Source organism: Bombyx mori, chromosome 7 (genome assembly GCF_030269925.1).
Source record: "Bombyx mori chromosome 7, ASM3026992v2".
NCBI classification, from domain to species: domain Eukaryota; kingdom Metazoa; phylum Arthropoda; class Insecta; order Lepidoptera; family Bombycidae; genus Bombyx; species Bombyx mori.
The window spans coordinates 97,782-123,986 of NC_085113.1; the positions used below are offsets into that span (position 1 = coordinate 97,782).

A 26,205-nucleotide genomic window follows, 5' to 3' on the forward strand; every position below is an offset into this window, starting at 1 on the left:
ATAAAGCAAACACTGGGGTTATTTGTTAGGCGCGTTTCAATCAAAATATACAGCTAAAATAGTTAGATATGTCGGATTCCGTCACACATAAGGAATGTTTAATGTTCGCAGCAACATGAGACTGGGAATTAAATTCTATGATTTTAACAATCACCGTATATTCAATCTGCTCCAAAATATTATATTATTCATCGCTAAAACCATTAAATTTATGATAATGATTATGAGTTTGTTATTATTCAGAATAAATCGTAATCCCTGTTTTTCCGACTGTAAACATTGGCTGAGGGCAGTCCTCGCGCCCAGTCGTGTCCAGTAGCGTCGAGTCGCGTTCAGTCGCCTCTACTTATAGCTCGGTCCCGTGGCGACCGGACACACATTCGGTGCACGGCTGCAGAGTTCAGTTCGCCGCAGCGCTGGGAAACTCCGCGGGAAATCCGGGGTGAGTGTTAGGATGTGCGGGGCGCGGTGAGGGGCGCGGCGCGGCGGGGAGGGAGGCGAGTACTCGGCGGCGGCGAGCGCGCTCAGCCTCATTCCGAGTAGCGCGCTCACGACGGTCACACGCGTCCACGTGCCTGCCGCCCTCCACGGTAACGTACCGCGCCCACCCACCGGCAGATGTCACTATCGGCGCTCGGACACTACACGAGCGCGCCAAACTCTGCTCCTGCGTAACTTTAATTACAACGTAACTACAATCGCGACGCCGATACAGTTCGCTTCAGTGTCGCCTTCGACTCGTGTCCGCTCTCTAGGTGTGTGTAATTATTGTCGTTCAGTATTCTCTGTGAAGTATATAATACGATATATTCGCGATAGTTTGATGACGTGCTGACCGGGACATGTGACGCACGAAGCGACCAGCTTCCTGTAGACGCTTGTTCGTTATCAACATTATTAGAATCACGCCTTAGTTGTTCAAAATTTGACCTTTACCGACCCCGATGTGACATCTGCTGTACCCATACGCACACGCACATACACACACTCATAATATTACAACTGAATATTTTATTGAACGCACTCTCTGTGCACTAATGTACATTTTTATTATATGTATTTTTAAAGATGTTTAGTTCCTGTGTGCTCCCTTCGTCCGTCGCTACGTATCCGTGCACGTGCACACACACACACGCACACGTTATGTTACAGCTCAAATGTATCTTTGTTCATACTAGGTATATCCTATTTGTTGATAGAGTCACTGAGGACATTTCACTTTGCTTTCAAGTGATAACGTCTACAGTATAATAGTAATATGTATCAATAATTTTCATTTAAAGGAATGCGTTGAATTTGAATTTGAATTGAACTTTTAATTTGTTGTATTTCTGAACATTTCAAATTATGTATAGTACAGTACAGTATATATACATACATATGTATATATCGAAGGGTACAAGGCTATTGGGTTTAAGCGACATTTTCGAAATTTTACAAGAGAGCCATTTAAAGTTTAAAATTTGGGAAAACTTTCATAAGAAAAAAAACTTTTTCAGCTATTTGAATGGAGTATGTAAACTTAATTAAAGTTCAAATTAAAAACATCGAACTGTTGATGCTGACACCAAATAAAAGGTACCTTTAATTTCAAAGATAAATGTCGCGTATTAAGCGAAGTGTCGCTTAAACCAAATATCGTGTCACCTCTCGACATAGCGTATATAGCGTAACTACCATTACGTAATAGCACTACAAACTCAGTAAAGTCCATTCGATTAAGATATGTAGTTCTATTTGACATTTAGTTTTGACGCTGTTCTATATTCAGTTCACGGCAAGTGACAGATCTCGAACTGAACTTGTGGTCAAGGCTGTCACCTGACCGCACCGAGCCGAGCCGCCCCCGCCCCCGCCCCCGCCGCCCTTCACCCCCCCCCATCAGCCGAACTCAGCCGAAATACTATTGATCAGCATGACAAATTTAGATTATGCACAGCACGACATTGAGAAATGAAAGCGATAAACTTAATTGTTTTTCAAACACTAATATTTATTCTATTTTCCGTAACACCTTGTTATTAAAAAAATTCCATAATTGAGATACTGGAAATAAAATACCGGACCGGACAGCAATGCCCGTTTAATAAAATGAATACAGGCGGAGGGGTGTGAAGGAGTGCTTCGGGCGCGAACGTTGATATGTTCAATTAGTTAGTGACGTATTCTTTAGTTTCCGAGCGTGATCACGCGCGACGGTGTCCAACAGCGAACCTACATTCGGTTAACATTACTGGCTGAATGTTGACTTGTATAATTATTCAGTACAAGTGTCGTAGTGTGACGTCATCGTTGACGTTACCCTTCAAAATAATCATATCTCTTTCAATAATGATTATCTGCTTTGGATACACTAAAACCTTAAAACGTCAACATTGCTATCCATGGCGCATGCCGCCACGGACACGCGAAGGGCCGTCGGTGACAGTTCGCGCTCGCAGGTGGCACGCAGTCCGCTAGCCTCCAGTCGATATCGACTCACTAACTGTTATGATTTAAAATCATTTCACTTCTTGATACGTGCGTAGTGTTCTCAGTTAATGAATCCAAACATAGCTCCGGGTGTACTCGTACTGTGCTGTAATATACTAGGTACAGTCCATATCTGTTACTGCTTCGTATGCAGGGCCCGCGCACCCTCCCTCGATCGAAACTCGGACCTAACGCCGGATTCACGTCGCGCCGACAACCTCAGGAACTTCAATGAATCGTATGACGTGCGCTAATTAACACATGCAACACATACAATACATGTGACATGATATGACAGGAATGTGTGAGTTGTAGAAGAGAGTCCCGGCACTATGTTTCTGCCGTGCTGTATGAGCCACGTGTAGCGTGTTTGTCCGCTCATGAGTGTTGGCTTGTCCAGTATACGTAGGTACCTGAGTTGTGGATGTGGCAGTACAGAGCACCGTCGGAGCTCGCAACAACCCAGGTGCCGTGTACGGTGGACATGCACGTGTTCGGACGCGGGCCAGACTAGACGTGACCCGGTTCTGTTTCTGTTTCCTCGTCACGGCTCCATAAAGTCCTCGTCCTTCGCGAGATTACTTCATCACACGTTAAGATGAAGTGGAACACGCCGCAGTACTCACATAATCAAGATCGGTCATGATTATTTCAAGATCACAAATTTTCATTATCGTCTACTGAATCAAATGAATAGTCCCAAGTGGAGTGCACGTTCTGAAAGTACAAAGTAGTAGCTGAATGTACTTGTTAGTGTGCACTTCGCTCGCCCCCACGTTGACCCCCGAGTACTGATACTCGCGTTTCCCGGCATCACTTATAGGTTCTGAAGTGCAGTCACTGTCACTGTCACTGTCACTGCCTGATCTTCATTAATGCACGCAGATGTTGTGGTGCGATGCAGCTCGTGCATAATCACACACCGGCAGATCCTCCTCCTTCTGTATTGTGTAAATCATAGTTTCACCAAAAACCTATTTGGCTTCAAATTCAAACAGGTACTGTAGTATCGTATACTTGTGCCACCCTTTCATAAACATGCCCTAAAATACACTAATTTGTGGTCAGCATACAAAATTTATTTCTGTATTAAGTATAATAATTATGTTAATAAGTTAAAAGCGCGTTATTTGTGCAAGAGGTAGTTAGTAGCTTCTTGCATCAGAGTAATATGTAAATGAAATTATTTGTACATTAGCAATTAAAATAAAATTTTGTAGACAGTAGATTTCAGCAGTACATGTAGTAGGGTCGGGCGCCCTCGGCTGTGACCGACTAGACGCATGCAATCAACATTTCCATGAAGTCTTGTGCAAAAACGTGTTGAGTTGCGGGTGTGCTGCACGGACGGGGCGGTCGAACGAACCATACGAATTACACGAGGCGTTCATAAAGATGTGTTGTGGTGAAATGATCACTTCACTACGAGAACTATCTGATTCATAGTGAAAATTATAAATATGTATTTAATAAAATTATTGAAATACATTTAAGTTGAAGTCGTATAAAGAGTTGTTCACAAAGCTGTCGGTGGTGGTGTTGAGAGGTTTTCGCAAGAGCTGGTCGGCGCTCGGCAGGCGGGTCGTTGACCCCGCGACCTCGGGGGGAAAGTCTCGATAACCGTCCGCGTTGGTCCAATGTTTGTCAACGTTCGACCGAACCCGTGCTCGTAGTTGCACAAGTATCTGAGCCAACGCGTGAGCCAACCGCCCATCTCATAGTCTCCCTCATTCTGCTCACCCGAGTTAACCGGCCACATTGACTAACGCGGAAATCATGTTTGATGCACTTCCCGAAACTTCAAGTAACTTGACGAAAATAAAGCGTCATATGAACTTTCTGGTGTGAGTTTAACTAAACAAGTTAATGTTCATACAACTAGCAGACTTATTAACGGATACTGTACAAGGGTGGCTCCAGCTCAATCAAATCATCACTGACAGTTAGTAGAGCGTGGTTAGGGCGGCGCGGCGCATGCCTGCACCGCCGAGAACACACGACAGTGTGTCGGCTTCATATGTCAGTGTGTCGGGGTCGTGCCAACTTTAAATGTGAGTGTTTCCTTAACGGCTCATGTTCTGTATCTGACCGGGTACTGACATCGCTGCTGTACGAAATACTTACAAGCGGGGCACGGCTACAAACGGTGCTAATAAAGACTTAAACGCGCACACTTACCTTTGCGCCAAAACCTCGTAGTGACTGATTTTATCGAGAATCTCAGTCATGAAAGGTCTCCGTCCTATTAAACAGCTGCCGAAGAGTAAGGCGTCTAAAAATAAGGATCCTGGAGAATTAATGATATAACATTACCTCCATCTATAAAAGCTTCCCTTTAAAGTACTATAATATTACATACAGTACGCATTGAGGCGGGATCTTCCAGGAAGCTCAGTCCTGCGCGGGTACTGGGGCTCGTCCACGCGTCGTTGCGTGTGTACATATAAACAACAAGTGCGACATAATGTCAATATGTGTATTTAGTTGAGTTGAATGCTGTTTGCATACTACGTGCTAACCAACAAACAAAACAATCCCGCCGCCGGTCTCTGTGTGCATGGCTGGCACGGACCAGACGGGGCTGGGAGTGCTCCTCCCGCACAGAGCACGTCGCTCGTGAGGCCGCACGGGGTCACGTGCATGCGGGACCTCACTGACACGTCACTCAACTGCATACTGCACATATGCCACTATGAACATATATATATATCTACAGTCTCTTTGGCATGAACGATGAACATGTCAATAGCGACGTCAATGTGAATAACCAATATGGAAGCCAAAGAGAATTTAAAGCGCTCTTTAATATAGTGGGTTGGAAGGCGACGGTCCACGCCGGCACCGAGCGAGTGCGCGTGCAGCCTCCGCGTTACACCCTCCACGTCATCACTTCACCAGCTTCGCTGCAAAACTTCGGTTCCTCATTTCTATTTGAGATTATTAATGTTCAGGGTAGTCGGTCACGTCTCTCTCTCTCTCTTCCACCGAGCAACGCTACAGTCCGCCCGGTCCGGTCCGGTCCGGTCCGGTCCGCCCGCGACCATCGAGTTAATGTGACAGCACGTGTCGCTACTTAAACATAAATGTAATTAATTAGATTGACGTAGAGGTTGCGGGCGCGGCCTTGTACATATTTCGTATGCATATAGAACCTTACATTCTTTATTATTTCATATTAAACTAGCTGGTTAATTAAATAAATATAAAGTAGTTATATTAGGTATTCGATTGCTTCACCGTGTATATCGTAACTCAGTATGTGATATTTGAACGCGGAAATACGACCATTAAGTTTGAATTGAAGGACAATAACAAAATTAATATGAAAATAGCCGACCCACTGTAGTAAATTGAAAAACATTGCAATAACTTTAATGTCTTGTAGACGTAATGTAATAACTTACCGTGACACGCTAGTCACATTTCCAGCTTTAAACATTCAACTATCCAGACTACTTTAATTTCCATTATTTCTTTAATTTCTTTAAATTAGGATTCATACAAATTACATATAAATACATCATTTATTATTACGTTTTAGTCGCTATGTAAATAGGGAGTGTTAGGTGTGCGCAGGGCAGTGCGGCGCAATATAACCTACCTACCTACATATAAGCACAAATAATTAGCCACAGCTTTCGACATTGTTCACATTGTAAGGAAAAGGTAGTTTTATATGCTACGATGTACTATATACGACAAAGCTGGGCCAAAATACTGTTACGGTAATTCTAAAATAATAATATTGCATTTAAATTTGAAACCTATCACATATATTTCATTGTGTTTTCGTACTTTTCGCGCTAAAGTTTGCTGGATAGTTTTGTAATATCCGAATGTAGTTCCAAAACCAGGAATGGTTCTTTCAACAGGACTCTGTCCACACAACCGTGGCTAGACACAAAGTTTCCCGACTTCACCAGAGCGAAGACAGTCCGTCGTCTGGCGCCGGTCCTCGTCCGTTTGATATGCTTCAGAGATGATACATGCTGCGCTCTGAGCGCCATGATAATTTCAAGTTCCTAGAACATTCTGTAGCGTTGGGAATGGCTAGTATCCTCTGTGGTGACGGTGTGTATTACGATGGATAGCCGGCTACAGTGTTCAAAGGATTGCTTAATACTATCCAACGCAGATAACGTCGGTTCGGCTTTTTTAAAGCACGTACTTGTACAAAATAACATAAACTGACCCTCTCTGCCTAACACAGTCCTAACAAAAGTGCTCCGTAAGGGTCACGACCCTGAGCACTGAGGAACATGAGGCACGGAAGGAGGAACCCTTTCTGCAGGTATCATTATTACATGTGATAGAAAAAAATATGGGAAAAAACTATGTTTCCTTTGTAAGGTTTTTATGGCAAGTCTAAATGTAGTCGAGTGGTGGCAAGTGTTGCGCCGACGGTGAACAGCAATCGAACAGTAACCATCAAGGTTACGTGTAGCGTAGTGGAGTACGTTACTTCCGATCTTAAGCAATTTATTGCAACATATTACGGTTTTCATATTATAATTGAATTGAACGCGCGTGGGGACATAAAACGAAGGCTTTATAAATTGATTTCGATAAAGCGGACAATTATTGCTGATTTATTTCCTAATCGCGTGACACACTCGACCGCAGCGGGCAGAACAACGGCCAGCCATTGAACAATTCACTATTGTCAAATTACTTTCTCTAAACGTAGAAGTGTTCTGTACCGGACGATAGAACCCCGCCGCGGACCCCGGGCTCCAGCTCAGGTCCTCAGCCTATCGTAGTCTTGATATAATTTCGCGAATCACACAATTCATTTCCACCGCGCACATTATTCATCCTTGACCCTAGTGGCCCACGCGAATGCCTAAATAACTTTCTAAAATGAGCTCTATTGTCGAAGCGCAAAGCACAATGTATTGTTTGTGAGACAGTCTGACGGTCGAGCTCAGAGAGCACAATAACATGTGGTTGCGGGCTCGGCTCGACCGTGAACTTGCGCCGTGTCAGTGTCGCCGGCGGCGGCGGCCGGGCGGTCGTCTCCGTCCCTCGAGTGCACGCTCACTACTGGTACTTGAGTCGCAAATGCACTTTCAGACTTGAGACAGACCCATGTTCGATCATCAGGTAGGTGACGTTAGAATTAACTCCATTCTGGAACTTTGCGATAGTTGAGAGCACGTCGTGCCCTCGAATTCTATCAAATTAGTTGACTTCACTAGCGCTAACTCTGCCTCTCTGCAAGACCTTTCGGTGGACCGTTATCACCAGCGGAAGTCTACTAACTTATCTATTAATATCCGCGTCAAGGGTCCACCTGCGCGTCCGTCTCTAGGAACATATTTTTATTTTATCAAATAACCTAACTTGTAGGAAATAAAATATTTCAGAACTCTCTACTACATCGGACTGCTAAATAAATATACTGTTTACTTTTTCCGTACCTAATTGCTAGTAGCCTGAGGGAATATTCCTGCTGTTCCAGCTCGGGCGAGTATTTGTTGTACTACATGTTTAAATATGCCGTAGTTACTACACGCGACTTCGCCTGTAAATATTTATATTATATTCCTTCCAATTCCTATTATATTACTTTTTTTATAAAAGCATCTCAAGGCATGTGCTTTGCTGCACCCCTAACAATTTGCAAAATTTAATGACAATCGATTAAGTAATTAAGAAGTGAAAGCGAAACAATCAAACTCACTTTTGCATTTATAATTATTATATAGCATATAGTAGGTTCAGATCTACATAGCTATGTACAGAAACAAGCAAAACTTACTAAAAATCAGAACCATAATATGCAGTATCGATAATTACACACATGTAACATGCATAGTAGTGTTAACTTTCATAAATGTTATAATATGAATATTATTTCTCATTCGACATACAATTGCGACACAGAGAACTGATCATTGAGTAGGTCGACTGCGCCTTAACGTTTGATATGAATGCGTGGAATAGATTCAGTTGCGTAAACACGTTACAGCATAATGTTGGGCGCTTTATGAAAGTGTGCTTTAAACAAGAGTTGACCTGCTGAGGTGTGTACACTGTGTTAATGTGATGACCAATTTCGGTCCGTAACGAATATATATTGGCAAATAAATTATGTGTCCATTCTGAGAAGCCGCGGTATGATATTTATTATTGCCGTGCAATCGTTCCAAATAAATAAAATATTTCGATTAAATATTGATTGCAAAATAAAAAGCTGCATGCGCTACGCAAAGCGCCCTGACAATATAACAATAAAAGTATTGTGTAATAATCGGTAATATTCAATTGTGCAAGTAAACTGTAGGAGTCTTGAGCACTAAAAATTTTTCAAAAATAGTTTTAACTAATGCTAGTACTACCAGCACTACTGGAGCTGATTGATTTATAAATCTTTAAAATACTCGCGACATCACCCTTCTGACGCTAATCGGATACATCGCAAACATTATACATTCCAAAGCAATCTGTGGTAAACGGTCGTATAAGGGAGTGGTCTCACGCTCGGCGCTCGGCACCCGGCGGTCACCGGTCACCGGTCACCGGGTGACACACTCTCGCGTGTTACATTCGCACACATCAGCCCGATCGAATAATGCTTACACTTTCACTTAGCATTATATCCGATGACATAACGACAGCGTGTTCATGCCGTTTTACGTGTTTGGAACGAATATATTTGTAGAATAGCATTGTTGACGTGTGTGACACAACAGGCGAGACGTCCGCGATGTTGTCGCGCACCCGTGGCGTCGGTATTGCAGTTCAATGGTCGGATAGGTACCATCCAAATTCAGATCCTGCAGGCTTCCAACCCGAAACTCGTGGTCACGAAGAATGAACCGCGTCGGGTAGTAAAAATCATACTAACATAAATATTATTGGCCCCATTGCTATACAAGTGAAACATAGACCGCAAGGTGGATAGTAGTAGGAATCAAAGCAAAAAACAATTATTGCCACGATAAGGCACAATAAAACTCTATTATAAAAACATTTTGTAAAACCAAACTTGGATAAAAGCAGTTTTGATAGAATTTCGGACGCAGCCCGCCCTGGCCGCTCTCGGCATTTCAACAAACAGTACTCCGTCTGTCCACCTCACACTCAGGACTCGACGACTACTTGATACATCTTAATAAGGCAACAATAGTACATTCACGCTAATAACATTTATACAACTCCGAATATTAACCAGGAAATTAAGTTTAAAGGCAAAAACATATTCATCAACCACGCGTGAAGTCGGAAATGTAAAACTGGACTTAAAATGTAGTAGCACAAGGTATATAATCAAGTGACATCGAACCCCCATGGACCGTGTACAGGGTCACGTGTGCGGACGGCCTCACGAGCGACGCGCGTCACGGCCGCCGCCTACTAACTAGTTGCTTTTGCTGAAACAGCAGGCGGGACGGATTGTGATCCCGCACGGAACTTCGCATCTTCCGCAATACGCACCCTACGGTCTATTTCTGGTACAAAGTAGTCAAGTGTGCCTGTTTGGAACTTGGGAAAAATGTTTTCGATCCCGTAAGCGGAATCTGTACTGTGACGTCTGTAGGTCCCATGGACACTTCACATGTGACGAGCAGGGATGAGCAACGCAGTCAAGTTGATTAAAAATCACACCGGAAAATGTCAAAGTAAAAGAAAGAGGCAAAGTTTTACTCCGATCGTACTACATGTAATGAAATCTATGAAATGACAAACCATTAAGTATTACGTCACAAGTAATGAATACAATTCAAATATGAGTAAAGAGACCTGAGGGTTTCTAACAAGAGCGCACAAAGGGAGCAGCAGCAGGCCAGTGGAGCTCGCACCCTCAGACCTCACGGGACATGACCTTGAGACCGACTTCTGTTTACTACGCGCTATGTGCGTACTCTACAGTTCCTCCACAGCATTTCAACAATGCGAATGCGCCGCGGTGACAGTTGTCATTTCGTACACGCGAACTACGAAGAGAATATCTTCAGCAGAGCGCGCGACGCCGCTCGCACCGGCGCGGGTCCGAACGTTCTTGTTGGGAGCTCGTGTGAGTGCGGACTTGTCCGGTAGATGCCGTCAGCGCGACTCGACATTATTACTGGTTCTCTTCTAAGTCTGTGAAGGCTTCCGCTACAGTTTCGTCAAATTTAACAAATAAGTAAATAACCGCGATTACATAAATATTTGAGTGGAATTGAATGCGACACTTACATACATATCGGCGCGATCTGAAAGGGAACCGGTTAGCGAGAACAGTTAACGTTACAACGTTACGACAGCGGGCAGCTCCCCGCACCCCCCGCGCACCCCCCCGCGCACCCCCCTCATTTACATAACGCGCTCGCTTGTTCGTGTTATAATATTCAGTTTCCTGCGCTCCGAGCTGTTCGCAATCGGAACGTTTTTGTACTAATTTATAATTGTTTGCCATAAAAATGTCGGCCTTCTGTGTGTTTAACGTATTGCAATCAAGTAGTTTTCTAAGTCCGTTGTTTTTAGACAATTGACCGTAGTTGTTTCGTAATTATTTACTATAAAATACGAAATGATAACTCTGGGCAATTACAGCCGGCTTTGCACCGTGGCGCCCGCCGTGTCCCGGCTGCGCGGAGACTCGAGCTCACTTCTTAAAATAATATTAGTTAGAGTTATATGTGATCATGGTCCTGCGTGTACTTGTTAACCAAAGCCGAAAAAGGCTTTACTGAGAATTATTTGTTAACTAATATTATAAGTGATGATAAGACTTTCACATTATCCGGGTTGCGGCAAAGTCGGCGCCGAGAATGACATAGAGTCGTTGGAGCGAAACGATTACAACACGCGACATACTTACCGCTCACCACTTACCACGTTCGGGGGTGATTACTTTGAACATTACTAATTTAAATTAGTTCAGTAATTCTCTACGACAGAGATAAAGCCTTTTTGATAATCTAGCATTCACGCGAATTCGTGGGTAGTCTGTTGGATTTTTCAAATCGATCCTGTGCATGATTTAAAGTGCTAATAGCATCATGTCTATTGTTTTCGAGAGGGTGCGCGGAGGGAGCTGGCGGCGCCCGTGAAGTTCAACTCAGATAATGCTTTTTCTTTGAACGAAGCACTGGGGGCTGGGGGTGCTAATGAGCTTAGTTTCTTGTAGCTGCGCACAAAAAACAATTAAGCACTACTTGTCCTACATCCAACTCGCATACAATAAATAATTTCTTTAATATCGTTCAATATCTAAGAGTGAGTTCAATATCTATATAAGAGTGTGGTAAGAGGGCGCGTTGCGAGCCAGTGTCGGTGTGTGTGTCTGTGTGTGTCGGTGTGTTCGCCGATAGAAAGTGCAAGTAGTCGCCGCTCTAGCACACTGACATCGATACGCAAGCGGGGGGGCGGGGGGTGGGGGGCGGGAGCGGCACGCGTGACGTCACACTCGATGCCGCTCGCACAGATCTAATGAAATACAAACCTCTTTATTAAATAACGCTATTACTTTAAAAAAACGCATTTACATTACAATTCCACAGACTATAACAATTATGTTTCATATCACAGAATGACTCAACACAAAGTTTATTATCACTTTTATTAAACCAGATGCTGGTTCAGTTATGAAACAATGACCACAAAGTGCATTGTTGTCAATTTAAAACTCTCGATAGCAAAACTGTTTTGTTGGCTCAGTGGCGGTGGATCACTTGCGAGCAAACGCGGTTCGGAGTCGGGCACGTGCTAGTTAGCTCGTTGCTTGCAGTTTTTACAATCAATAGTATTTATAGTTAGCGTGAAGTATGTTCACAGGTGTTCACGCTTGAACCGGCAACCTGTTATAAATATCTTGTTCTTGCCTCACTGATCCTATGATATTCCTTTCTTCCTCGTGAAGTAGTTCTCGCGGCTCCTTATATAATATCGGAGTAGTGCAGGTCGTGAGCACTCTCCCTCTCGATGGCCGGGCCGCTCGGAGCGCGCTGTCGTGACGTCACAACGCACGCGCCGCGCATTCACTCTCACTTCATCAGATATTCAAACCACAACATACATATGTATGTACATAAGTACGTAGCTTTATTTCTCTTGACATGTGTCACTACAAACTAGGACACGAGTTCCCTAAAAATAACAATAACGACCTGTTGTGTTGTGTAGGGGTAGTGAGGGTGCGAGGGAGAGCCCCGGTCCCCCCTCGTCGGGACACGTGCCACTGTGCGACACCCGAGACCGACACGTCCATTGTGTGCTTGAGGTCAGCCGGACCTGGGCGACTTCCGATGACCCACTAAGGGCTCGCGAGAGTCGGCGCCATAATGTATGTAAGGCATTTAGTAGAAGAGGACGATGTGTCCGTGTGTCACCTGGTCGCATCTACACTCACTCTCTGTACTGATCTCTGCGAGGAGAGTTGTAAACCTCTCTCTAGGAGGGAACTCGATATTTTAAAACAAACTATCTGAGATTGCTTATGTTTATTATTTTTTGTCAAAAAATGTATGTCATGTCTGAGTGATATTTCAAATAATAAGCAGTTCTTTTGAAATGTCCCAAAAATTTAATTGTTAAATAAAGGTCGTATTAAAAATTACTTGTGGCCATGAATTTTGCGAATAAATGCAGCTGTGGCCATGAAACCTGCGGTTTGGGGTCGTGACACCGATACACTTCACTTCATCTTATATTTTATATGAAAGTAGATATTTGAAATAAACAGAAAATTTCAAATAGAGTTCATAAAACAGTGACATTTCAGACTACGTGTGTACTATTTTGAGATGGTACTTCAATATTAATGTCATTAGCAATGCGACTAAGAAAAACACTTAAATGTAAACACATAACTCAATAGGTGGGCTTTGATTACGTAAGATACTGGGTACAAGAGTATAGTGTGTAACGCGTTGATGTCTTTTGTTTGAAAGTTCTATGTTGTGCACTAATACTGCAGTGCTATCGACTACCAGACGCAATCCGGCACAAGCAACTAGATCAGCTACAGCCGTGACGACTGGTGGCTCTCCGCTTCTAACAATCTTCTAGTGTAGAGGGTAAATGTTACTGTGTGACTACTCCGCAGACAGATATTGATTGACCTAAGTAACACTCGTTGTGTGTTGAGCGAGCAACCTTCACAATCAAGGTATAATAATATATATATATACTTACTGGTGGTAGGACCTCTTGTGAGTCCGCGAGGGTGGGTACCACCACCTCGCCTATTTCTGTCGTGAAGCAGTAATGCGTTTCGGTTTGAGGTGTGGGGCAGCCGTTATAACTATACTGAGACCTTAGAACTTATATCTCAAGGTCGGTGGCGCATTTACGTTGTAGATGTCTATGGGCTCCGGCAACCATTTAATACCAGGTGCGCTGTGAGATCGTCCATCCATCTAAGCAATAAAACTAAACAAAAATGGTGACGACTCACAATCGAAGTCACCCGTACCTTACCTAACTTAGAAGGCAATGCAAAGATTTCTACTGCCATGTTACTAATACGAGTATTCGTGCGGAGTTGTAGACATACTAGTTCCAATAAACTTACTGAACTATTTCATTTATTTAGGTTTTCATGGTAAGCTTTTATTTGCTTTTAGGCCAACAGGTATTTGAAAGACAGTTAAATGTCGGTGTGCTCATAAAGGAGGTTAATGTTTACGAGCGCGGTCACGTATACAACTAGTTTCTGACACAAATGCTCACGCCCGTTCCCCTCGCCGCGCTGCGACACTTGCTCGCCCACTCCCTCGCCGGAGGTTGCTCGTTGTGTGGGCCACTTGCTATAACACAACCTCGCATGTCCATGGTTGCCAAATCAACACTCAATTCTGGTGAATATATCCCGGAATCAAGCAAACGGTCGAAAGTGACCGTTTCTAAACAAACACGTTTAACGTATGGCGTGTGACAGCCCTAACGTCAAGCGTCGGCAAACAAACAGATCATAAACTCAATAAACGCGAACACTCGTAATCTTAATCATGAGATAATTCGATACGATTTGTAGTACATTGTAACACAACACATTCCCACAACTAGAATGCTATTGTGTTTGTTTTATTATTTTTCACATGTGAAGCCGTATAATTACATGCGTTGTTAATTTAGTCACAGTAATGAGTCCGGTCATAAAATGGCAAAGAGCCGTTTTATTTATATTTCGCTTTCTGTGTTTGATTTCCTTATAAATGAAGTCCCGCATTCAACGCCTTTGATATTCTCAAAGTAAGATTTCAGTTAAAGATTGTTGATCTCCAGTATTCGCATGCTCTGTTCCCGCTCGCCCCTCTCCCCCCCGCGCCTCACCCCGTGCACATAATGCAGTAATACTGTTTGAATATGTACAAACCTATGCAACGAATCGTTACCGTGCAGTTTCGTAAGGGAACTAGTTAGTTGCCTCTATAATAAGAGTTGGTATTGAATTTCGTCAAAACACAAGTAGACATTAGCACAGACTCCGATCGGCGATTACTTTCGAGTTTAGGTTCTTATGTTTTATTTCGGATTCGTATCCTAATCGAAAATCTCGTTGATGGAGATATAATGGGTCCAAATGGGTTCATCGCGCGATCTTCATTATGTTTCTGTTTCGTAAACGACGTTCTTCCGAAAACTGAGTCCAAGTAGTGTTCGACACGTAAGGTTGCGACACGTTGTCGTAAATTGCGCGCATTGGTTGCGACACAATGCACATAAGCCGCTCGCGCATTCCGCACGTTCTGCGAGTGTCTAATCGCGCGATCCATTCATTATGTTGGGTTTTTGTTTAAAAATTATGAAACTGCTGCCCCATATACCTACCGATATAATTTTACTGAAAGTAAAGTTACTGTAGTCCTTATTATTTCCTACTCAGCGCCCGTATACGTACGCGGTGGGTCGGCTCGGGACAGCCGCTACGTAGTGTCATAGAGCTGCCTCACACGGCGGGTGGTGCTCGGCGCCCAGACACTACGACACTACGCCACTACGCTACGCTACGAGGGCCTACAGAGGGCTGCCCGTTGGTTGCTTGTTCCGTGGTCGTTTTGGAAACTTATATATTACCGGGTCTCGAATCTACTCTAATTAAAATCTAGATTGGAGAAATTTTAGTATTACATATTTTTTTAGAGAGCCAATAAGAGTGCACGTGTAACTAGTTGTAGTGCCTGGCCGGGCTCGCAGCGTGCGTGTCATAAGACGCGGAACTGTACGCAGATGAGCACCTAGCGGTGTTGACAATGTGCGAACAATGTGCAAGCAACACGCGGACAATGCGCGGATCTTACATTCCTAATGTTATGAGTGTGGTCACTTTGTAATTATTTTAAATGTTATGTCTTCGTTGGAGATACTTTGTACGTTTCTCGTTCGCGTGCGCCGTTGCATCATGCGGAGTGGCACAATCCTTCCGAGTGTGCTTCTTGTTTCTCTCTGTTCAAATTCACGTACAGCCATTAAGAAATAAACGCATCATAAGATAAAATAAGACTGTTTTTATAAATTTTATTTCAACACGAGGATTCCAAAGTCGCAGCTTCGCTACAGCGTGTGGTCCATGTGGTCCGTGTAGTGTGTGCTACATATAGCGGAACACTGTTTTGATCAGCGAGTCCTGCACGGACAGTGACAGTGACAGTGACGACACATTCATATGTGTTTAGTATCCTCACTAATCAAATGCAATAATCTGATTCAATTTATCCTCCATTTTATTTTATAAAGTTCGTTTCTTTGTAGTCGTAGTCTCTTCCAAGCGGTACCGAACTACACCGGAGAGAATTACGTGACACTTTCATGTCTCTATTAATATTGTTAATGTTATCTAATATATAAAATTCTCGTGTCACGGTGTGCATGATTGAACTCCTCCGAAACGGCTCGATCTATTTTCGTGAATCTTAGCGTGTATATCGGCCAGGGTGGAGAATCAAACAACATCTATTTTTCATCCCCCTAAATGTTAAGGGTGGTCCACCCCTAAATTTTATTTTTTATTTTTTAGACAAAAATTTTTGTTTGTATTTTTTTATGATACAACATACAAAAATACATACAACCCTAAATTTTCATCTCTCTACGATCAACCCTTATTTTTTTATTTGTTAATTAAAAACTTTAATTCTTTTTTGCAAGAATTTTGTTTTTATTTTGTCGTGACTTAGAATTTAAAAAATCGTATTAATCTGAAATTTTCACCCCTCTACGATCGACCCCTATTTTTTATTTGAAAATTATGAACTTTAATTTTTTTGGCAATATTTCCATTTTTATTTTGTCATGAATTAAAATAAAAAATCTGACGTTACTCTCAATTTTTCATCCCTCTATGATTAACCCCTATTTTTTATTTTTTATTATAAACTTTATTTTTTTGGCAAGAGTTATTTATTTATTTTGTCATGACTTAAAATAAAAAAATCATATTACTCTCAATTTTCACTCTTATACGATCAACCCCTATTTTTCCATCCAGATTTTTATTTTTTTTATTCTATGCACAGATCCGCAATAAGGTTGCAAGATGGCAATCAAATATTATAATTATAGTACAATAAATTCTTATTCAGAGTTTATAATTTCAAGTTCCTTTAATTATGATTTTTTTTTAATTTAATTTGATCTCCCGCCCTCGCCGGTCGACTACTGATCAACTATCAATCGATCAGCTATCCCCGCCAGGTGTCACCACTCATCCAGCAAACATCACGTAGTAGGGATGAGGACGAAGCCAGTCTCCTGTCTTAGTCACTATACATTTTCAGCCATGTTTTTTTGGTTTTATTTGTGTATCAATCGTAGCAGTGACTATATACCTATTATTTTAATTTTTCTGTGCAACTCTCATGTTAATACCTGTTAGTTACCAATGTTAATTACCATACTCCTCTGGAACAGTTTGACAGATTTTTATGAAATTTTATATGCATGTTCTGATGTCATGTCTGAGAATCAGCTACTATCTATTTTTCATACCCCTAAGTGATAAGGTTTGTCCACCACTAACACTTTTTTTTATATTTTGAAAAAAAAAAATTTTTTGTTATAGTGAGGCATTATGTGGTTGAATGAGGTTTTGTTATTTATTTTTTTCTACACTAGAAATTCCCTAGAAATCTTATATATGGCAAAACAACGTTTGCCGGGTCAGCTAGTTATATTATATTTTAATATATTAATCTATTGAGTTGATGGGTAAATAGGTAAATGACCTATTGTGAAGTGGTTACCCGAAGTCGTAGATGCAACGTGACTGCCCCTGATCACCGTAAATTCCAACTTCTTTACATGAAGGATGTCAGTTTGTGACCGCGAACTACTCCCCAAACACCAAGGAAGCCATTTGTAAATAATTTGTATTTAAATCATATCATACGTCTGAGGCTGAGAGCGATTATGGTACGGGGCACACGCTCTGTTAGACACGTGTCCTCGACGTGACATGTGTTCACGGACGCTCAAGACTTGTTGGCGTTTACCAATAATTCAGGACGCTAGAAGCACTGGCTCTCTCGGGTCACATGATGACTGTTGAGGTGTATCCTACGTGTACCTCAATAGAAGAAAATCTCTTTGAGAATGTCGTTTGTACGAGTCACTATTGTGAAGCAAACATAAACGTGATTCTCTGAGGATGACAAACAGTTCAAAGGTCTTATTTAAATATGGTTGAACACGGGTGTTTAATTTGAATGTATTGTATCCGAAGTCATGTGAGGTCATGTCCTCGTAAAATATACAATTGTGTACAAAAGAAATTGAGAAATTCATTTTTTATTTATTAAATCATTTTGATTTGACGCTGAGACAGAACTTATAATATTATTATGTAAACGTCCCTCGGCAAGCTCAGTGCCATGTGTACGTATGTGTGTGTGTCTGTGTGTGTGTGCATCTGTTGAGTACATATGGCATTAAAATGATTGATTAGCTCTCGCCTGCGGGATGTGAGCGCGGGCAAATGCTAGTCGCAACGGTGGATACCAGGACCCCGGGCGTCTGATCCTTTACGCCGCGACCACTTAAAGCTGGTGGGTCGGTCGACCACACTACATACACATGCAGACACGTGACAGTGAACATGTCGGATATTTAGATTGCGGTAGATTGTTGTTATTTTGTTTCATTTGTCACGTTTAGTTGTAGTAGTAGTCGCACTCCCGGGCCGTCGGTGTTCCCGAGCGCTACAGATAATTACAACGACTTTTGGGTTTCGGTTTAGTGTCGCGCGACAACAGCTGCACCTCGGATGCTTTACAGTTCTCTAACAGCACAGAGCCTTGGCAGTAACAGTTGCTCTAAGCCTACGACAGTGCTCAACAACCGATCACTGACGTGAGCTTGATACTGAGATGGCGCGTCTACCAGCGCCAGGTGGGCCATCGGGGAGCGATTACCACCCTTTTTGTATCTGAACCAAAGAAGTCGTATGCTTTTATTCACAAGGCAAGGTAATCGTTATTTCAATACTGCTAAGATGTCAGCACACTGAACGTAATTTTAATTATACTATTGCTACTACTACCATAATAATATGGTTACCAATATTTGGAAAATTTATAACTTCCGGAATACGAAATATAAAAGCTGCAACGCAATTATCGTTAGCAATTAATGCCGTACAACCGCAGTTAAGTGTTTAATCCAGTTATTATGTTATTAATAACAAGTGAGATCGATCCAGTTGAACGTCCGTCCGTCCGTCCGTCCGTTCGTTCGTTCGCAAAGGAAGCCAGCTTGCCAAACGTACATAGAGAGATTGCATTTGATTTGGCAAACGTTGGCCTCACGCCGAGGTTACGCCGATTCGTTCTCTGACACTCTGCACTTGTTGCTTTGCGAAATTAATTGCGACATCTAAATTTATTAAGTAAATTATTGGACAGTTGAGTGAATGCCGCCGGACTGTCCGCCGGACTGTCCGCCGGACTCTATCACGGTACTCAAGAAATATGGCACATTTTTTGTTTAATATTTAGCAACGACGTTGAATTTTATTAAAAAACTCAAAAATATTATTTGAAATCAAAACAGACAGATAAATTAGATCAAACAAACGGTACAATGGTAACAGCAAGTATATTCCGCGTCTGTCTCGACATGTTAACCAGCCTCTTCGAAGCTATTGTCGACACTCGGAACTGCTTGCTGATGTTCTCATCTAAGCCAAATCTCTGTAAAATAGTAATTCCAATAACAACATCAAACTTCCATCCAACTTTCCGATAAAAGCTTTGTGTTCTTGCTATTCCACAGGCGCCTTTGATTCAAAGTAAGCACAATACAAGTCACGTTACAATATCGTGGATACTTTCCATAGTACATCAAAGTATTTTAGAGATTTAATTTCTCGCATCACCGAAGTCCGAGATGCCAGATGGTCTGATTTCTTAGAAGGACTCGCGCCCTCTCAAAGGTCTTACTACCGCTTAGCTCGTACTCTCAAATCGGATACGGTAGTAACTATGCCCCCCCTCGTAGGCCCCTCAGGCCGACTCGCGGCGTTCGATGATGACGAAAAAGCAGAGCTGCTGGCCGATACATTGCAAACCCAGTGCACGCCCAGCACTCAATCCGTGGACCCTGTTCATGTAGAATTAGTAGACAGTGAGGTAGAACGCAGAGCCTCCTTGCCACCCTCTGATGCGTTACCACCCGTCACCCCGATGGAAGTTAAAGACTTGATCAAAGACCTACGTCCTCGCAAGGCTCCCGGTTCCGACGGTATATCCAACCGCGTTATTAAACTTCTACCCGTCCAACTCATCGTGATGTTGGCATCTATTTTCAATGCCGCTATGGCGAACTGTATCTTTCCCGCGGTGTGGAAAGAAGCGGACGTTATCGGCATACATAAACCCGGTAAACCAAAAAATCATCCGACGAGCTACCGCCCGATTAGCCTCCTCATGTCTCTAGGCAAACTGTATGAGCGTCTGCTCTACAAACGCCTCAGAGACTTCGTCTCATCCAAGGGCATTCTTATCGATGAACAATTCGGATTCCGTACAAATCACTCATGCGTTCAACAGGTGCACCGCCTCACGGAGCACATTCTTGTGGGGCTTAATCGACCAAAACCGTTATACACGGGAGCTCTCTTCTTCGACGTCGCAAAAGCGTTCGACAAAGTCTGGCACAATGGTTTGATTTTCAAACTATTCAACATGGGCGTGCCGGATAGTCTCGTGCTCATCATACGGGACTTCTTGTCGAACCGCTCTTTTCGATATCGAGTCGAGGGAACCCGCTCCTCCCCACGACCTCTCACAGCTGGAGTCCCGCAAGGCTCTGTCCTCTCACCCCTCCTATTTAGCTTATTCGTCAACGATATTCCCCGGTCGCCGCCGACCCATTTAGCTTTATTCGCCGACGACACGACTGTTTACTATTCTAGTAGAAATAAGTCCCTAATCGCGAAGAAGCTTCAGAGCGCAGCCCTAGCCCTAGGACAGTGGTTCCGAAAATGGCGCATAGACATCAACCCAGCGAAAAGTACTGCGGTGCTATTTCAGAGGGGAAGCTCCACACGGATTTCCTCCCGGATTAGGAGGAGGAATCTCACACCCCCGATTACTCTCTTTAGACAACCCATACCCTGGGCCAGGAAGGTCAAGTACCTGGGCGTTACCCTGGATGCATCGATGACATTCCGCCCGCATATAAAATCAGTCCGTGACCGTGCCGCGTTTATTCTCGGTAGACTCTACCCCATGATCTGTAAGCGGAGTAAAATGTCCCTTCGGAACAAGGTGACACTTTACAAAACTTGCATAAGGCCCGTCATGACTTACGCGAGTGTGGTGTTCGCTCACGCGGCCCGCACACACATAGACACCCTCCAATCCCTACAATCCCGCTTTTGCAGGTTAGCTGTCGGGGCTCCGTGGTTCGTGAGGAACGTTGACCTACACGACGACCTGGGCCTCGAATCAATTCGGAAATACATGAAGTCAGCGTCGGAACGATACTTCGATAAGGCTATGCGTCATGATAATCGCCTTATCGTTGCCGCCGCTGACTACTCCCCGAATCCTGATCATGCAGGAGCCAGTCACCGTCGACGCCCTAGACACGTCCTTACGGATCCATCAGATCCAATAACCTTTGCATTAGATGCCTTCAGCTCTAATACTAGGGGCAGGCTTAGGGACCCCGGTAACCGTACTCGTCGAACTCGACAAAGAGGTCGACGTGCAACCTAACCCATGCATCAGCCCGCTGAGTTTCTCGCCGGATCTTCTCAGCGGGTCGCGATTCCGATCCGGTAGTAGATTCATTCGCGAAACAATTGCTCTTGAGTTGTTAGGTCTCCTTCGGAGGCGCTCGGGCAGTTGTTAGCAAATCCCACCCCTCTTGGCTGAGCCTTTGCTCGCCCACCTGTCCTGGTGAAACTGGAAAGGCCTTCGGGCCACCAGTAAACTTTCAATCATAAAAAAAAAAAAAAAAAAAAAAGATTTAATTAAATTGTAATATTGTAAATATTAAAATTAACTTATTAAACTCAAAACATTGAAGGTTCACGCGAACACACCGCACAGAGTCCGCACCGTCCTTTTAAAACGAAAATATTTTAATAGCCGTATTGAATGTCCAACAGCAGCCGTAGAACGTGTCGGTGGCTGGTCGCTGGTCGGTCTCAGAAGGCCAATAGTTAAAGTGGTTGACCAAGTGGGTTGACCTCGACTCTCAGTAGATTGCGGGCAGTTTCTATACAATCTATCCTTTAACTAGGATTTATTACGTAACTCATAATAGATAACTCAATTCAGAATTGAATTTCTTAAAATATTTTAGTGTCGTAAAAAGGTTCATCCATCATAATTCAGGACACTGAATCGGGCTACTTTAAAACTGTCTGAATAACTTAACAACGACTGATGTGCAAGCCCTCAGCTAGCACTCCTATGATTCCCAACACCGTCCACCAAGATCCTTTCGTCTAGGAGGAAACAGGATTACGTCATGTCGCAAATAACCAGGTCGACGGTACGTAAGGAAGGCCAATGATAACAATCTATTAACAAATGTTTAATTAAAATAAATTCGAGTTGATCAATGCCGATAATACTTTATAAGAATTAATTCAGACACCTGTCAAGTCTGCTACGTCCGAGTCGTGACGGTGGAAGGGTCATCTAACATCGCACTTTACGTAACAAAGTAGTTAGTGATAAGGAGAGCGTGTATTGAACTGCCAGCAGTACGTACCTACTAGATTACATATCGACTCACAGAGGCGGACAAAAGACAAACCTAACCATATTTGATGGATTCCACATTGAGCGTCTACTAATGTTTTCAGTTTGTCAGTGAACATATGTGAGAAATACAAGTGATACCAAAAATATCCATTACGGTGATTATGCAAATGCTCTGACGCTAGTACAGTAGTATGATCCTGCAGCCGCGACCACCGACCGCGCCGCCTTCACTTGACGGCCTCCACGTGCGAGTGTATATAGATAGCTCTCTGTTTACATAATAACCGCTGTCTTTTGTAAATTTCATTTAATCTTATTTATAGGGAAATCACGAATATGCGTATTTAATAAATAATCATTACTTTCATATCACACTTAGCATTTGACAGTTAAACAGACAAGCAAGTCATAGACTACACTAGATACTAGTAAATACTCTAACAGCAGCACAGCTGTATCGGTGGTCAGCATTTGTCGAATAGCAGAGCAGAGTCCGCACGCAAAGTAGAGCGGCTTCGGTAGCGATATGCGCGTACACCACACGCCCTTGCTTCTCTACGGGCTTTCTAAAATATATCATACTTTAGTATGTTTGCCTTTCTAAAAACTTATTACAAAAGTGTAACGGATAGAACCGCGGCTCTGCTCTACTTTACACAAAACGATTAGCCGCCTTACTGCGCGTTATTTATTATACATAAAATTCAGTTCTAAGTCCTCTAATGATAACGGAAAAAATGAAAAGTAGTCATTCGCACACTCATGCTTGTGAGGCGAGGCCTGTGCACGAGTGCTGGTCGATGATCGATGATTGAATGATTGCAACATCATCTACTTGATCCAAGTCTGAATTACTCACAACTCTGCAGTAAAACGCTGTTTGTATGTTAATATTTAATAAGAGTCGCGTTCAAGTTACAAATCGGAATCGCACCTAAAGTGATCACATTGACCTACATTTTAAACTTTGAGCCGTTTCGATGAAAATTAGTGTTTTATTTTCACGATTTCGTAATTATTGACAACAGAAATAAAATATTGGAACGGTTTATAAGTTACTTAATAAGGTATCTTTAACTGAAAGTTGTTCACGTTATCGGCGACGGCCGACTTTATTACATTTGTAATCGAGCGGCTTTATTCGCACTGGATTTCTTGGTAATTTGCTAAAAACAGTTTCAAGATTTTTATTTTATCTGTAAACGAGCTGAAGCCGTATGAACACTAAGCACTACTCCTCGAATGGGATCGCGTGTCTACCATCGCTGGTAATAAAACAGACCAGAGAACATCGAACCGCTTCCACGGTTAAAGACAGTGAGGCGACAGCAGCAAGTGGGGTAAGCAGGGACTACCCTCTACTTGTTTCTGTCGCGAGAGGAGTGGAGGGGAGCGCGTAAGACTTCGTTCTCTTGTCTTTCTGTTGATGACGATATCGACGATGTCGGGCCCCGGGAACCACTTAACACCTGATGGGCCTGCAGGTCCTTTAAACATCTAGAAAAATAAAGGAGTAATTAATGATGTATTAGATTGTGGTAGATCAGACCCGCCTATGCTGGCTTGTGCCAAGCAATTAGTTTAAGGACCGCTATTCCAGCTGACCCCCGCGACCTGCACGCGCGTTCTCAGTTCTTGAGTGAAGTTGAGCGTAGAGCAGGGGGCACGTGCCCCGCGGCCGCGCCTTGCACAACCACCGCCAGCGCTCTGTAACCTGCATACTCAATTACAAATTAACGTTTAAATACATAGAGACGTGTTCGTGTGTGTGTGTGTGTGTGCGTGTGTACATACATAGTAGATACTGAACGTACTAACATTACATTTGTTCGTCACTTCACTTGACTTATTGTCGGTGAAATCGTCTGCCGCTATCAATTATACCTTATATAAATAAACAAAATTCATTGATTGAGTTTTATATGAGTAATGTCATTTTTGTAATATAATACATGAAGCTTATGAAAATTTAAACACGCTCAGGATTTTGTGTGTTATTCTAATATTACGCATTTTTAACTCAACAGATTAGAAACGAAGACTGGATTGAAAGTTGTAAATAGTACCCGAGAATCATGATGAGAAGGTCACTCTACCTCATGGCGTTGTTCGCACTCGCGGGGGTGCACGCGGCCCCTGCCCCGGAACCGAACCCCCAGCCCGACCCTGCGGACGACAAGCCGGAGATCATAGAGATCATCGCCCCCGCCGCCAGCGCACAGGTCTGTACCCGCGCCTGCACCGCCACTTATGTTCGTACTTTACATTCGACACGACTATGCCGGGACGTATGCTCATGGACGACTTCCAACATGAACTAATAACGTCGTGTAATAAAACAATACTCGTTAACATAGTGATTTGCGTATTTGTTGGTGGCAGGACTCATTGTGAGTCCAGCCGGATAAGTGTCACCGTCCTAGTTATTTCTACCGCGACGTAGACATTCTTTCCAGTTTGAAGGGTGGGACAGCCATGTACTATATAATGGAGTCTTCACCCAGAAGAGGTGTCAATCAGAATGTAAAACTCTCCATTAACACTCAATGCAGTAACCGTTTAAGAGCCGGTTTCGGTTAATAAAGTAGTAGCGTTAATTTGTAAATTTTAATGAATGCAGTGGGATTTCGGTGGAGGTTTTAACGATTCAAGGAAGCTTTCTGTCGCAGCACCGTCTCCGCGATATAAGCGGCGCGCGAGTCGGGCAACACATGCACTTTAAATCGCAAGCGATGCTTAGAGCGCCCCATGGCCAGATTACAGTGACACCTACCTACCCAATTAAAACTAAAGTGGCTCTAAAATGTACCTACTCTTCTTCGCATGTAAAAGTCAAAAGTAAAAAGTCCGATTACGTAATTTGAAGATTAGTGATACGGTCAGCAAATATTTTGGAGCGCCACTCGGTATCGCTCGAGGATGACGGGCGCTCAGCCTCCCAGCGGCGCGCTGTTCTGTCTGGTAGTGGACCCCGCCAGTCACTGACTCCAACTCTACAAAATATCAAAAATTCAAGAAAATTATTAGAAGCACATTAATCGCAATCTACGACCAAGTCCCGTTTGTAAGATAGTCGTGTTACTATTGGTTTATAAACGTGAATTCCTTTTACTATTACAATGAGAATAACGAACTTGCATTTTGATCTCCTTAAATTTATTGTAAATCAATTTCTCTATCCACGATTTTAAACACGTGTGGTGTACACACACACACAAACGAGTGGGTACTCGACATACTCTTCGTTCGCGAAACAAAATAATTAATTATGAAATATGTAATCGTGTGCTACTAAAACACATAACTCTAAAGTTTGATGTAATATCTAAATGTCAAATGAATTTAAGAAATGTCGTAAGAGATCTTCGATATTTCGTAAGAGCCGCTCGCTCGCACGCCTGTCGCTAATCGCCTACCACTCATCAATGTCTCGATTACCTAATAACCAGGCTTTGTTGTAATATCGTCGGACATTGTTTTATTTTTGACACGACCTCAAGGTGATGAACCCTTGACTCCGAGAAGCAAACTAACAATGCTTTAATGGTACATGAGTACCTATTGAATTGTGATTGAGCATTAACTA

The 26,205-nt window shown here is 43.0% G+C and overlaps 1 protein-coding gene across 6 annotated transcripts in view; it reads left to right on the forward strand.

Annotated features, from left to right (window-relative positions):
- The first annotated feature begins 341 nt into the window (after positions 1-341).
- The window catches only part of LOC101736716 (DDT domain-containing protein DDB_G0282237), a 34,117-nt gene continuing 8,253 nt past the window's right edge, over positions 342-26,205 (forward strand). For 2 of the 6 annotated variants that reach the window (XM_038012008.2, XM_062669289.1), the window contains exons 1-2: positions 375-590; positions 24,647-24,841. In XM_038012008.2, coding sequence (XP_037867936.1) covers positions 24,695-24,841 — 147 coding nt within the window. In that variant the 5' untranslated portion in view covers positions 375-590; positions 24,647-24,694. Of the gene's footprint in view, positions 591-644; positions 756-24,646; positions 24,842-26,205 lie in introns of those variants that run through there. The other 4 variants (XM_062669291.1, XM_062669288.1, XM_062669290.1 and 1 more) reach the window with 4 other exon arrangements.